Below are 15874 nucleotides of genomic sequence, written 5' to 3'. Positions count from 1 at the left end.
TCTCGCGTCGCCTCCACGGATCTCAGCTTTGCTGTGGCTGTGGATCGGGCTGAAGGAAGTCTGGAAGTCTGGGTCTTGTCAGGTTCTGTGTTCGAGCTCCGGCGGGAGCAACGACAAAGCAAACCGTTGAGCGCTTGATGGTGCCTGCTTGCACAGGGTGGTCACTCCTTGACCACAAGGGAGATTCTTCAGGCTTCTACGTCGAGTAGGATGTTGAAGGTCCAGAGTTTCGTATCAGAGTTTCAGTCAGGATAAATTTAAAGTCTTGGGACTCAGCTCCTACCTATATACCAAATCTATGGGCTGGATTACCTGCTGGGTCCCTCCTATGGGTGGGACCCAGGAAGGGGGTGGTTACACCCCTTTCCCTTTGTCCAGTTTCGCGCCAGAGCTGGGGCTGGAGTGCCCCAGCACCGGTTTGAACCGGACTATGCATGGGACACCTTGTGTGCCCCAGGCAGTGTCTCATTTCATTCAGCCCTCCCTGCCCCAATACACTATAGCCTGTCTGGGGTCGTGCTAGCACCTCCCTGTGACAGGAAACCTATTGTCCAAGCCTCCCTCGCTGGAAGGACTCCCAGCAGCAGGAGGTCAGACTTGTGTCTGTGGCAGCAGCATCCATTTTGCGATGCTGAGGCTCTGGTTAACTTTACCGGGATTAATAGAAGTAACATGTCTTCTCCCTCTAGAAGGGTGGAATGCTACCCCCGTTGCCAGAACTGGTGAGGGGGTAGTATTCCAAAGCGCATGACACCTTACACGACATGTTTTGATAAAGCCAAACCAAAGTTAGCATCTGACCGCGAGGTACATAATGCACTTAAGAGTGTTTGGTATGGCAATATCCTAGAACAGCTATAAGGACATGGTTCCGAAAGCTGCAAACAGGCTCAGCTCATGCTAGAGCACCATCCCACATAAAACCAAGCACTCTGCCTTCAGGATTGTTAAGGCCTGCCATAGGAGTGACTTATAGGTGCATATGTGTCTAGATATAAGGTTAGACATAGGTATACTATATCTAAGCAAGGGGTGATTACACGACCTTGCCCCAGCTGAGTGATCACAAGAAATAATAAACAATAGAAATAACACGACCACAGTTCTTTGTCAGCTCAGAAGATGGTAGATTTATTAAAGAATAACAAAGCACCAAATACGTGTGACACGGAGACAATCAGCATAGAAGCCTGAATGTCCAAAGAATTGATGTGTTTGGCATACTTTATGGACATAAACCACAAACACCACCCATATGATACGTAGCAAGAATTAATATACGTGGCACCGTCCACCATGATTATTACAGCCAATGGACAAAGATCTGTAACAACAAATCTCCTTGTAAGGTCCGACACATACATACTGTAGCTAACCATGTGATCTGAATGGGCAGTATTGGGGTCAGTCAATCAAATGCAAGCTGTCATGGCTTGATATATTTCCATCCAAAACTGCAACATAAGCAAGGAGACGAGTGATGTTGTGAAATCTGTTATTGCTAAAAGAATATTGTGCAAGCGGTGTGTCACGTATCTCGTCTGGGCATAGAGAAATGCAAGGGCAGCATTTCTCTGATCTGTGAAAGGGCAGAACTACCCAAGATGGAGGATTTAGATATAGGCTAAGCTAATAGGGCCTGAAGCTACAACATTTGGTATCAAAAATCAAAGATGGCTTCTTCATTCCTACATCTGATACCGAATCAATATACCCTACGCGCCATCAGACGGATACCCATGCCAGGCCCCTCAGCCACTGCCCGTGGCTCCGGCTCATTGCTGTGCTTATGGCCACGGCGCATAGAGCATGAGCAGCAGGAGACAAGGGATGCACAGCAGACTGGGCAGACATGTACCATAATGCAGAGTGTCAATAATGCAGCCGCTATTATAATGACAGTCTTTATGATCCATGACCCCCAACCCGACAGCCATAGCATCAGTTTCTCCCAAAACTCCCCAGTGTGTATGCCATCTGCCTCATCCCTAATATCCTTTATGTTATGGATTTCCCTATCTATGTTCTGGCTGTTGTCAGGAATATACGAACAGCACTTTTGATGGATGACGCGGCAGAGCCCACCCTCTTTGGCTAGGATGATGTCCAAAGCAACCCTATTTTGGATCACTACCGCCCGCATGGCAGACAGCTCTGCAGTTATATTTCCCAGCCCTGCTGCAGTAGAGTCAGCCAGATCCTCAATCATTCTAGCTAACTCATGTATCCTCTGGGAGGTGTATACCACTCCGGCACCTGGGACCATTACTCCAACAGCTGTCATAAAATGATGAACCCATCCAGCTGACCTCCTCATCCTGGTAGGTCTCACACCTGGTCCCCTAACGTGTGTTATGTCTGAGAAGTGGACCATACGTGGTATTATTGATGCGAGGTAACAACGGCCGTACCAACCTGGAGGTAGGTAAAAGTATGCCCATTGTTCGCAGACAAAGAATAGCCCCTTGTAACCCACCAGTCCAGGTGAGGACCCAGTATTTCTGTCATTGATACGTGACAGCCTCGTGACGTGTGTGCAGTTACTTTTGCCAACAAATATTTGGTTCACTTTCCTTGGTCCCATTATTCTCCTCATCTTGTTTATCCTGTCCTCACATGCCAACAGTCCTTGTTTTCCCTGCAGTAATTCTTGTAACACACAGGTGTAGGGTATGTACGCCTGCTGTGTTGAGCAGTTTTGTGCTGTAGCTTTGTCTGAAGGCAATTTAGGTACTCTGTCGCGCTGTATCCTCTCATCATATAGGATGCAGGATGGGGCTAAGGACAGTTCTTCTACTCTAAACCTTGGTATATTACCTTCCTTGTTTCTGCTCTGCTTATTGTCATCCTCCTCAATCCTAACCTCCCAGTCCCTGTTTCTGGACCTCCTGTCAAATGTGCTAAGCATCTCAGTGTCTGTCCCTGTACGCTGCATATTCCTGCATGGTGCCCATTTCTTCTTAGGCTCCCTGGCACCCTGTCTGATACCTGCTATATTGGAAACATGTAGCGTTGGCGCTGTCGTGATGCCAGTGTATGGTGGAGCAACTAATACTGACATATTGTGTTCCGTGGAGAGTAACTCGTGCATCAGAATACAACCCATGTATTTGGAAACTGGTAGTACAATGTAGCTCATGCTGTGCTGTGTATCTGTTGGTAGGTGTGTGCAAACATAGCATCCTGAAATGTTCATGATCTGTACATACAATTTCAGCATTTCAACATATTTATTGTTATCGTATTCTTCCCACAATTCTCTTTCTCCTCCTTCTGTAACCTCCTTCTTCCCCAACAGAATTTGGTCTGGCACAACTATGTTGGTCTCCTTATGTTGTATATCTGTACTATTCTCATCCCCCACTCTGCCATGAAGAAATGGGATCTCAAGATCATCTGCAAACACTATAAGTATAGTTGTCAGAATTATCCCAGGTATTGGTGATAGTAAGGCCGCCATTACATATGGCCGTCTTCGCTCACTTCACCTTGGCCTAGGCATTATTATGTGTTTATGGGACTTAGTAGTGAGCCGCTGTTCCCGCCCCAATTGAGATCTGTGACAATATGCAACCCGCTGTTTTCTATGGCAGTTATAATACTCTGTAAAACCTCAGTACGCGCTGTTGTTATCTCCTGGGCTGATGGCAGGAAGCCAACTACTGGGAATGAAAGGTCATTCAGTATAAGTGTCTGCAGCCCGCTCAATATTGGGGGATTTGGCACTGCTACTCTCTGAACAGTTGTTACCTCTATTCCTGGTGATAACGTTGCCACTGCTGACCTTCTTGTTATATACAACACCCTTTCTTCCTCCACCCGTATGGTTATCCACCTGTGTACTGCAGGTGGTGCAACCTGCATTTCTTATCTTTATTAACAAGTAATAAACTGTTCATACAATATCCATTATTGCCCCCCAGCCAATGTGTTGTAGACCAGATATTACACTGTCCAAGATGTCAAGGCGTGTGTTTGCCAGTTCCTGGACCAGTGCTTGGCTTCCAAATGTGGGGAATGAGAGCTGTTGCAATATCAAGTCCGCCACCTTGCTCAGCCGTGGTGGTTTTGGTACGATCAGTTGTACTTGTCCCTTCCTCTCCACTCCTGGCCTCAATAATCGTATAATTATCACCAATTCTGACTCTTGCACTTCTATTGTCATGCATCACCCTCCTTTTGCCCACTTGGACATCTCCTCAATGTCAACTTGTTTCTGGATGTGAATGGGGTCAAAATGTAATGAGTCTTGTCTAGCATCCACCTCTTTGTTGGTGCTCACCATTTTTACCATTGCTAGCTGGCAGCCTGTCGGTGCTATCCTCTTTGCTTCTCCATCAATGAATGCATTGCCCTTTGACACATAGTCTCTAGATGATGTGTGTGCAGCACATTTTATGATGGCCACCTTTGATGGGAGTAGCATCGCCTGGAGGAGGTCACAGATCAACTGTGCATGCTGTATCTGTTGCCCCGCCGATGTGAGGAACCCCCTCATTGACCACAACTGACCAAAGTCGTGCACTACACCAAATGCATACTGGCTGTCGGTATATATGTTTACCTTTTTACCCTCAGCCAGAATGCATGCCCGTCAGTGCCACAAGTTCAGCCGCCTGTGCACTCCTGACAGCTGTCAGCCTCCCTCCCTCCAGTAGTTTGTTGGCGGTACCCACTGCATAAGATGTCTGTAAATCCCCTCTTTCATCTCTCAGGCATGATCCATCTACAAACAGTTCCCCTTGGGCATCCAATAATGGGGTGTCCATTAGGTCTGGGCGTACCTTAGTATGCCTGTCTACAGCTAGGGTGCAGTCATGAAAGGCATCATCTGAGTAAAAATCCTCCAAAGCATGCTCTGTTGGTAAGAGGCATGCAGGATTCAAGGTGGTGCACCTCTTGATGGCAATGTGTGGTGCCAACAATACTAGCTCATATCTGGTGAGGCGTGCATTTGTTAAGTGCTGTGTCCTGGTGGAGGTAAGCAGAATGTCCACAGCATGGAGGACGTGAAAAACCAGGGTATGGGCCAATACAATGTTCTCTGACTGTTCCACCGCTAGTGCTGCAGCGGCCACCGCTCAGAGGCATGGTGGTAACCCAGAAGCCACTGGGTCTAGCGTGGCTGAGTAGTAAGCCACGGGACGGTAGTAGGAACCATGTTTTTGACTTAACACCCCTAATGAGCACCCACCCTTCTCATGGCAGAACAAATGGAATTCCTTACTGTAATCTGGTAAGCCAAGTGCTGGGGCACCACTCAATTGACTTTTCAGTGTTGTGAATGCTAATTCACAGTCTGGGGACCATGGCACCTTATCAGGGAAATCTGTGTGTGTCAATGCTTTCAGTGGCTTGGCAATCAGGGAAAAGTTTGGTATCCACTGTCTACCCCCAGGAATGCCCTGACCTCTTTCTGTGTACGTTGACGGGGAAAACCAGCGATGGTGGAAATTCTATCAGGCAAAAGTTTTCTCGCCCCCTCTGACAGTTCATGCCCAAGGTACTTCACTGCGGTGAGGCAGAACTGTAATTTCTTTGGGGGTACCTTGTATCCTTTCAGCGCCAGATGGCAGAGGACTGCAATAGTGTCCTCCTCGCAGGCCTCCTGTGATGGAGAGGCCAAAAGCAAATCATCTATGTACTGGATGAGAGTGGAGCCTCCCTTAAGTACCAGGGAGTCTAAGTCTGTTTTCAGTGCATTTGTGAAAATGGAGGGGGACTCTCTATACCCTTGTACTAACCTGCACCATGTAAACCTCCTGGAACGGAATACAAAACTGAATAGGTACTGGCTGTCATGGTGCAGTGGTATGGTAAAAAAGGTGGAGCTAAGATCCATCACTGTAAAGTATGTAGCCGTTACAGGGATGTTGGATAGTATGGTTGCAGGATTTGGAACCACTGGGAAGGAGGGCTCCACTATCTTGTTCAATTCTCTCAGGTCTTGAGTAAAGCGGTACACAGGGGCCCCATCTGGACCCTTGGACGCTTTTTTAACTGGGAGTATAGGTGTGTTACATGGACTCGAGCGTATTTCCCTGATTATACCCTGCTTTAGAAGATCCTGTATGACAGGTGCTATACCCTCCTCCCCTTCTTTGGAAATCTTGTACTGTGGTACTCTTGGGATACGGGCTCCGGGCTTCAATTTTATCCGTACTGGTGGGTAGTCTAACACTTGTCCTACATCAATAGCACTCGTGGCCCATACCTTAAGTGGCACAGTGCCAAGCAGCCTAGAGGATACAGCAGGATTGGGGTATATCATGTAAGCCTGTAATGTCAGACCATTTGGGCGACTCCCCAGAAAGACCCCGGTAGATGAACAGTTTATGGTGCATTGGAGTTTGCAGAGCAGATCCCTACCTAGTAAATTAACCGGACAGAATCTGCTGAAGATGAACTGATGAGTAACAGTTATGTTGCCCACTACTAATTTTATTGGCTGAGTCAGATACTCATCTATTGGTTGTCCTGTCATTCCGACTGCAGTAATTAATGTCTCAGAAAGTGGTGCCATAGACATCTCAGATGCCTTAAGCATTGATCTTTGAGCTCCTGTATCAATCAAAAATGGTATAGTTTGGCCCAGAATTGATCCCTCTACATATGGGCCAGATTGATCTACTGCTATTGCTGGAGTTATCAGGCAGTCTTCCACTTTCAGGTGTAGTGTAGTTCCTATATTCCCAATAGGCTCTGCGCATTGGAATAACATAAACGATAGTTTAGACATAGGACTGAGGTCGACTAGGTCTCTACTGAATATGTTTGACTTAATTATGAATGCCAGCTAGCTCAGAGGTCACTAGAAACGTTCTCGAGTAAACAAGGAGGTGTTAACTACCTTGAATAGACAAGAAGGGATTCGTTTCTGACAACCGCATAAACATGACAACTTTGCTCCCCCCAGAATAAGGAGTATATCTCCAGAGTCGTGGAAAACAATAGACAACTATTTCACTCAGTCAATTGTGCATGCTTAGTTTCACCAGGAGTGCAGAGAAATAGAGAGACGGGCGTTTTCAATAAAAGTTGTTATTTATTGAGCAGTCCTCTTTCTCATGCAAGAGAAGTGAATTGCCACAATTGCAATACTTGTCATGAAGTAAAGTGCGTACAGTTAAAGGAGTATTATGAAATAATACTGTAAAAGCATTTATATGGCTTCTAAGCCATAAGATATTTAAAATGGATAAAATATATACATACATAAAATCATTGACTAAACATACTCAACTGGTGCTTCTAAGATACGCCTACCCCGGTGTACCTAACCTAAGCCTAGTACGTGGGAAGGAGTAAGTGAGCTGCAGTTTAAGTTAAGTTAGTTTTTGCCAAGAATCTGAATCAAGATTTCTCTGAGGATCTAATCAGCTCCGTACCTTGGTTATAGAATGAAGGAGGTCTTGTATCTCTTTCTCAGGACTCGATCTCCCAGTAACCCGCAAAGGTGACTGGAAACACTGGAGCTGGATTTCTCGGCAGGAGAAAAGACAGCGTCTCTCTCAGTGCGTCAATGGGAGGGTCGGTTTGCTTCGGCTCTCGTTACAGCTGGGTTTCGGGTAAGAAGATAGCCGATCTGCTCCAATACCACTGTGTGTTTGCTTAAGGCAAGTGCTGGTATATTTATACCTGGAAGGTGCCGAGTTTGACGTAAGGTTGGATATAAGACGTCACTAAGAACTTACAGTTCTTTCAGGACTCCAGGAGTTCTTGGACAAATCAAAACAAAAGCAGGGGGAATTTCCGGGCTGCTGGAGGCTTGGTTTGTTTAAAGAACGCGTTGTACTTTCTAAGAGTCTATGGGAGTAGCCTTGCCGTATTTGGACTGCATTGGCTATGACTAACTATGGATATGATTCTTATGCCTTTATAAGGGCATGAATCGGGAATATTTAAATAGGGTCCTAGATACGATCACAACACAGGCACCCCTAGTATGAACTCCGTGGCCATGGAGGTGGTGGGAAATCAGTGTCTCCCTGCACCCACCCATCTGCCCCTGTCCAGTCCTGGTGTCCTTGGGATCTGATTGCACCTGTCTGTGCTGGTCATTGTCCCTATGCTCTTGGCGCTGGGGGTTTTGCTGATAACTTTTCTGACCCTGCCCCCTGTTCTGCAAGGCTGTGTTATCCCCGAATCTCTTTTTAAGCAGTGGGCAATCAGACCTCCAATGACTAGGGTCCTTGCAGTTGATAAAAGCTGTGCCTGGTGGGGGTAGGGAAACTGAGCTTTTGTTCAAGTGGCGTCCACCCCCTCTACCTCTTATCTGATCTCTTCCCCTCCCTTGCTGCCCTGTGTAGAATCTTTCCTGCGCCACCATCAACCTAACCTTCTCTTTTTTCAGTTTCTCAACTACCATGGCCTGTGCATTCGCCTGGTAATCAGAACAGTACCTAGCCAGGTATAGGTTCTTGCTGCCAGCAAACAAAAGATTGCTGTAGATGAGTTTTTATTGGTGGGCTTAACCCTTGAACAAATGTGGATACAAAACGCTGGCATTGCGTCCCCATAGGGTTCTTTAGCCCACTATTCTGCTTATATATCTGCAACAGACGGTCAAAGAATGTGTTTACACTCTCATCTTTTTCTTGCTTTGTATGTGTAATCTTATTCCAATCTACCTTGTCTTCCGGTACTTTCTCCCTTACATATTTTGTCTTGGTGATAGTGTGCACGTTCAGTAAGTGAACAGAGGCATACCCAACAAAGAACTGTGAACCATCAACAGTTGCTAAGTGTCTCCTGAAGGAACTTATCCCGAGGTTTGGGATCCCAAGCCTTCTGGCCTCAAACAATGGGCCTGCATTCATTTCCCATGTAATAGGGGGTCTATGCAAGGGTCTTGGGATCACGCAGAAACTTCATTGTGCTTATCACCCACCAGCAGCAGGTGCAGTGAAGAGGAAAAATGGGGTCTTGAAGAATAAAATAGGGAAAATCTGCGCTTCCACAGAACTGTCATGGGTGGATGCACTGCCAATAGCCCTGCTGGCAATGAGAAGTACGCCTGACAGGGTGACTAAGCTGAGTGCGCATGAAATTTTGTTCAGTAGACCCATGAACATTGCGGGTCACATGTCCATTGCGCCTCTGCCAATAGTAGATGATCTGCTTTTCTGTTACTGTAAAAAACTAACAAAGACATTACGTTATCTTCACCGCCAGGTCCTGCAGGCTCTTCCAGAAGCAGTAACTCCGCCACCACATGACCTGCAGCCTGGGGACCGGATCTGGATTAAGGCCCACACCCGGCGGCACTGCCTCCAGCCTAGGTGGAAGGGGCCCTACACCGTACTCCTGACGACAGCGATCGCCGTGAAGTGCGAGGGATTAACATTGTGGATCCACAGTTCTCACACCAAGCAGACAGTGGACCAGGACGACGGGAGGCAAGCTCCAGCGGCATCACCAGCAACACCTGAGGCGGACCATAGGTACAACCTCCGATCCACCAGGAAGGACCAGCCCGACCAGCACGACAGGGGATAAGGAAGAAGAGATCTCCTGCTGGCTGCAGGCCATCCCTCCAACAGACAGATTGACGCCCCAGAGGCAACCCTCTGCTGTGCCCAGCAGACACTGCCTCCGGATGACATCATAGAGCACCTGTCTTCTCCAAGTGCCTATCGTCTGTCATGTGCTAGTAACCTCTGACAGCACCCTGCAAAGGCGCCAACATGTTTTATCACTTCCTCATACTTCTCCTGTACTGCATCCCCTGGTGCTCCGCCCCTTTCTCTTTGTGGCTCAGCTTTTGGCCACCCCACTTTCCCTTTGCATTCCTCCCACAGGTCCTTCGGCACTATGATGTTAAACAGGGTATCAAAGTCACGCCATAAAAGTCCCCCTAACACCGCCATCTTATCTACTTCTGTGTACCATTTCCGTGGCTCATCTCTGAGCTTCGGGAAGTCTTTCGTGAAACTCATGATGTGCTGCCTGGATCATGGTACAAATACATATGCATTATTTCTGCTTCAGGCGGTGGGGGTATCTCCCGCAAGGGCATAATCAGTGCTGGCGGTGCCTGTGGGTGAAGGGTCTTTACCATATCTAATACTGCAAATGTGTGCACCAGCTGCTTCCATTGTCGCAGCTTGTCCACAGCATATTGCAGTCTATCCTTCAATTCTGCCTCGGGCCATGATTGCAGGTCTGCGTCTACAAAGCTAAACTTTGTTATGTCCCATTCATATTGTAGAGGCAGAGGTGGTGGCGCTCCTGTGGTATCTGTCCCACCATCTTTTGTTACAGTAGTGTCTATAGTCCAGCTCCTCCGCCTCTGGAAATGTATCTGTTTGTCAGTCTCACTAATTGCCCTTGCCAGAATAGCAATATCGTGGTTAGTTTTTAATACATATGTACATACAGCCCATATCAGATCGTGCCACTTAGCTGGGGAGGCGTCTGCAGAAATGTCATCTAATGATTCGTCAGTAAAACATTGTAACCACGGGCTTTTAAGCAAGTTGGGAGGTAATATATTGTTCTGCTAACAGCAGGTCAGCAATAGATCTTTCTTCTTGCACTGTTTATCTGCAGCCGCCACAGCTTCCTTCCTTATTAGCTGAAGCACTGCGATGTCTTGGATCCCTTCCAAATCTACATGCTTAGATGTCTCATCCAGAAGGCTACGTGTTAAACATACAGCTTCCTCTTTCTGTTTCTCGCCAGGCAGCTCAGCGGGCTGGCCTGCTACAGCTGAAATACCTAATCTACCCATTAAAATGTCCTCCAAAAGTGGGTCTTCCAGTCCCGCATCCTGTTCTATCTCTACAGCAAGGCTCGGGTACACACCCGCTATCTCCAATTGTGTCCGCCTCCAATCCTCATTAATTTTATTCGTAGCCATGTCATGCAGCACCTTATTTCTAACATGCATTAGCTCCCTATGCAATTTGGACTTCATGTCAATGGTAGAACGCATATCCTTCACAAAATCTTGCCAGCTATAGTATATCTCCCATTCGGCAGGACGTATCTTCTTACCCCTCAGCCTCAACATCTGCTTCAAATACGCCAGTTTATTCACGTCATATGTCCCCTGACATGGGAACTGTAAGTCCGGTCTTTTTACCATCAAGTCATGCCATTTGTTAATAAACAATATGGCTCCCAGTCCTAGGCGTAAAGCCACCACGTGTGCTGGTGATCCTTTCGGTGGTGCTGGTTGGCAACTATCCAAGCTATATTTAGTTAAAGGATTCCCCATGATGAATAACGGGCAGGGAGTGTGTATGGTGTGTGTGGTATATACAGTGGACGAAGCGCAAGGTCTGGCCAGTGAACAATTTATAACCGCAATGTAAACAGATGGGGAAGGGTGCACATTACACAATGAACACACACAAGATGGTCACAAATATTTGCACGTGCTTATTCAACCAGCCTGTCAGCTATACTAATTCACAGAGGAAGCCAAAGGAAGCCGTTCGCCGTGCACACAGACAGATCAGCCGAGTTCACCACAACCTTCACTGAGTTTTGTAATGAGTATTCAAGTCATGGGTGCTATGATATCAGGCGTCCCATTGACTGAAAGAAGGAGACAGGAAAGGGTGATGAAAGAAGAACAGTTACTCTCCGTTCCCTTGCATTTCTCCTTGACCACATAAACTGGGAGAAGAGGGTGGCTGAATAGAGAGACTTCGAAAACACTCAGAACATATGCGAATTTTCATGCACATGTCAATCATACAAAGAAGACAGAGATGGTGAACGCTCTTCCGCCATCCAGATATTCACAAAGAACAGATAAACAGATAAACAAATAAACAACCTAGGGTCCTCTACAGCAGCGTCGCAAAATGTGTGGTGAGTGTGTGTAGCACCTGTAGGGCCCTAGAAGTGGGTGAGTGTGACTCAAAATACGGGTACCGGGTAAGTAATCCCTGGGTCACCTGACGATAACAGGGCAGGCAAGCTGTTAATACATTGTCATGCTATTTGCACTAAGGCAGCCAGCCAACACACGTGGTTAAGTCGGAGTGTCAGGAACAGTCACAGGCAAGTCAGGCACTAAGCGTATTGCACCAGAATCCTAAATAAGGCATATATCAAGACATACACAGAAATGCAATGAACTCAAGAGGCACAGAGCAACGACAATCAAGGATACCCCCCTGTATGTGCCGAGGGCCAGCCCCAAGGCACAGACACAGAATGGCTGCAGCCGAGGGGAAAAAAATCCAGACCACAATGAGAGCACCTAAAAAGAAGGGAAGGAAATACGACCAAAACAACAGAACTACACCAAGGAGCCGCCAAGGCCCCGCACCTGTATCAGCCCAACAAGGCCGTGGAGCAATGCCAGGTCCCACCACAATCCGGGGAGCAATCGGCTACAACCCACAATGGGAGCACTACAGGAAACCCCACCAAAGAAGAAGAGCCCACCCGCTCAACCAATATCAGAGGACAAAAATCCCCAAACAAACACTCACCTTCAACACACGAAGTCCGCCAAACCCACTGACCTCTGCTCCAGACAATCAGCGGCAGCAGTGGAGGCTGTCCACCCCCAACCCGGACCCTCACTGGCAAAACAGGGGACTGCAGTAGTACGCCTTCCCCGACCCGCGACCAGCCAACTCGCATGGGCGTCAGGGAGTCACTGCGTGCATGGAACGTGAGTGAAGTTCACCGCCACCGGTGGGGGTGGAGAGCATCCAGAGCCAACACTAGGAAGAAAGGCAAAAGCAGCACATCAGAAAGGAGCACAGAGGCGCGAAACAACGGCAGAGGCCAAGAACCGGGGAGTGCACAAGAGGGAAAAAGGGAAAGAGCCCAGACTAAACAGGAGCCTCAGAGGTACAATCCGCAACAGAATGATGACAAAGGAGAAAATAAAGAACAAGAGCCATGAGAAGGGCGCAGATGAAGGTAATAATCGACACCGCCGCCAACCAAGACATACCAGGAAGCCGCCCAGACAAACTGGACAAAGCCAAGAGGAGAAGAATAGAGAGCCCAAGCAGACGAGAAGAAATAAAAAAACAATCAAGGCAGCTCACGGACATGCAGACCATCGGTATCCAATGGAGCGAAGCAGAGAGAAGGACAGAACAAAAAAAGTCATCGAACCTCAGATCCGAACTCCAAAGGAAACCCGGCGCAGCAGCTGCGGCTGGCAATGTCACCACGAAGTCCGGAGCTGCATCCTCCACCAAATGTAGAAGTGAAATCTGTAATACATGAAATAATAAACAATAGAAATAACACAACCACAGTACTTTGTCAGCTCAGAAGATGGTAGATTTATTAAAGAATAACAAAGCACCAAATACGTGTGACACGGAGACAATCAGCATAGAAGTCTGAATGTCCAAAGAGTTGATTTGTTTGGCATACTTTATAGACATAAACCACAAAACCACCCATATGATACGTAGCAAGAATTATTATACGTGGCTCCGTCCACCATGATTATTACAGCCAATGGACAAAGATCTGTAACAAGAAATCTCCTTGTAAGGTCCGACACATACATACTGTAGCTAACCATGTGATCTGTATGGGCTGTATTGGGGTCAGTCAATCAAATGCAAGCTGTCATGGCTTGGTATATTTCCATCCAAATCTGCAACATAAGCAAGGAGACGAGTGATGTTGTGAAATCTGTTATTGCTAAAAGAATATTGTGCAAGCGGTGTGTCACATATCTTGTCTGGGCATAGAGAAATGCAAGGGCAGCATTTCTCTAATCTGTGAAAGGGCAGAACTACCCAAGATGGAGGATTTAGATATAGGCTAAGCTAATAGGGCCTGAAGCTACAGCATTTGGTATCAAAAATCAAAGATGGCTTCTTCATTGTCAGTTTGGATGGCCAGCCAGGGGTGGCAAAAGATATGCTGCAGCCCCTGGTAGGCCTTGGGTGCACCTATGCCCTGGGTACCTATAGTACAATGTACAGGGACTCATGAGAGTGACCCAAATCCCAATTGGTGATGTACCTAAAGTACATGGTGTGAAATTTAGAGAGAGAACAGCAGGGCTGTGGGTCTTATTAGCAGGCCCACAGCCACATTAAGTCGAAAATCAGTGAAGCAAAAAGCAAAAAATGGGGTGACCATAGGAAAGCAGACCCTACTCTCCTACAAATACTGCTACTCATTACAGGGCTTCAATAAATGCAGATACTTGATAAATGGCCGCAAACAGAGCAACAACAAGCAGTGGCTAATGCCATACACATTTCTTCTGTGCCTGGGAAAGAACCAAAAACATTCCCCCATCCCCACCCCAAACACCTTCAGCCCCCGCCCACTTCAGCACCCCAACCATGCCAAAGCCATCCCAACACCCATCCCAACCCCCCCCCCCTACTGTAGTCAAGCAAACTCGGATACACCAATGTGTGGGGGCACAGATGCGCAACCCTCCCACAGAGTAGGAGTTGACCAAGCAAGCAATGTCAGAACAACGCATCCCATATCCAATAACCCATCTTACCACTGGGAAAAACTAAGCTTGCTGTAAAGTAGGAGAGACCACTAGTGCCACTGACGGCTATGGTAATGTACAATAGGTCATAGAAGAGGAGTCAAACTCCGTGCAGTAAGTAACATCGTTAACAATAGGGAAAGAGGCAGTGTAGTGTGGTTTATGGGCCTCTTTTTGCGTGCATGTTAAGTTAGAATGGCTTATTAGGAGTTCAAACGCCATTTTACCTTTTGTTGCTTTTTGCAAACGACACTGCTTAGCTATTTTTGCAGAGTTAGCTTTCACGAAAGTCTACACATGCGAAAAGGTTTGTTTTTCGACATCTCTAGACATACATCGTGCCCCCAGTCTGTACAGTGAGTGCTGAGCCGCCAAGGTTCTCATAACATGCGAGCCTGTTTATCTGCGTGTCCGTGTAACACATTCTAGACACAACATTTTGGCAGCTGCCAGCCGAGTAGGATTCTGGCACCTTTATCATAGCACACTTGCCATAATTTCAGACACTTGGATGATTCCAGGCATGCAGAGAGACTAACCGGTCCTGATGTAATTTATACTTACTGAGCGGACAGGTAAATGGGGTCCCCCTAACCAGCCGCGGTGCGTCCATTGGGGCGTAGGGTCGTAGCCCCACCAGCCACATGGACCCGCATCGCGGCCGCAATCCTCTTACAATAAAATTACTCACAGAAGTGTGTACAACATTACGAGTCAGCCGAGTCAGCCGCCGGGACACACCCGGCGATTTCGGAATGTGCAGGGGGGGTGGCCTGCTGCAGCTTGAGTGACAGTACACTCAGGCTGCAGCAGACAGACCGTAGTGCGCAAGTGCAAGTTGGGATCCAACTTTACCAAGCATGCGCACTGAAAGTTCCCCAGCGGGACCCAGGGGTACTTCTTAGCCTGCCTTAGCCCGGGTTTCAAGGTGCGACAGGGCGAGCAGCAAATGTGCCCCCCTAGCCAATCTTGGCGCTGCTTGCAGCGTCAGGATTGGCTGGTCCAGTGCAGGCCAATCACTGTGTGATTTCGGGACGCCCGCCGCTGTGACGTGTAGCCTGGAGCTGGAGCTTGCCTCGTGCGCAGGCAGCAGACCGTGTGTGTGACTCCCGCCTCACCGTCGTCACGGTACAGGTAAGGCCACAGTCAGTGCAATATATGCGTTAGCATCGTTATGTAAGGCAGTACGTTGTGTGCGCCGGAGGAGCTGACAGTATGTTTGACAAGAGTAGGTTACCCTTTGTGCTGCTGGATGTGGTCTGTCTGGTACTGGGTGAGTATGTTCCGAACTTTTTATAATGCACGGCGTTTCCACAGCATGCGCCTTTGATTTTTTGTGTTCAAATCATTTTTATTGGAAAAAAGAAATGAGAATGGCAATACAGCATCATTATTCATATGAGCATAGTGGTACAGTGCCGA

The 15874-nt window shown here is 47.5% G+C and overlaps 1 protein-coding gene across 11 annotated transcripts in view; it reads right to left on the bottom strand.

The window, feature by feature from the left end:
* The window catches only part of LOC144770317 (GLIPR1-like protein 1), a 1599314-nt gene that overhangs the window by 320856 nt on the left and 1262584 nt on the right, over window positions 1-15874 (bottom strand). For 3 of the 11 annotated variants that reach the window (XR_013598866.1, XM_078654750.1, XM_078654740.1), the window contains one exon: window positions 13093-13193. The exons of the other annotated variants lie outside the window; for them this stretch is intronic. Coding sequence is in view for 2 of the 3 variants with exons in the window: in XM_078654750.1 (XP_078510876.1) it covers window positions 13093-13193 (101 nt within the window). In the remaining variant the exon portion in view is untranslated. The remainder of the gene's footprint in view (window positions 1-13092; window positions 13194-15874) is intronic. 11 annotated transcript variants of the gene reach the window in all.

The sequence above is a fragment of the Lissotriton helveticus genome, chromosome 1_1, assembly GCF_964261635.1.
Source record: "Lissotriton helveticus chromosome 1_1, aLisHel1.1, whole genome shotgun sequence".
In the NCBI taxonomy this organism is placed as follows: Eukaryota; Metazoa; Chordata; class Amphibia; order Caudata; family Salamandridae; genus Lissotriton; species Lissotriton helveticus.
This window is presented reverse-complemented; position numbering and strand designations above follow the sequence as displayed.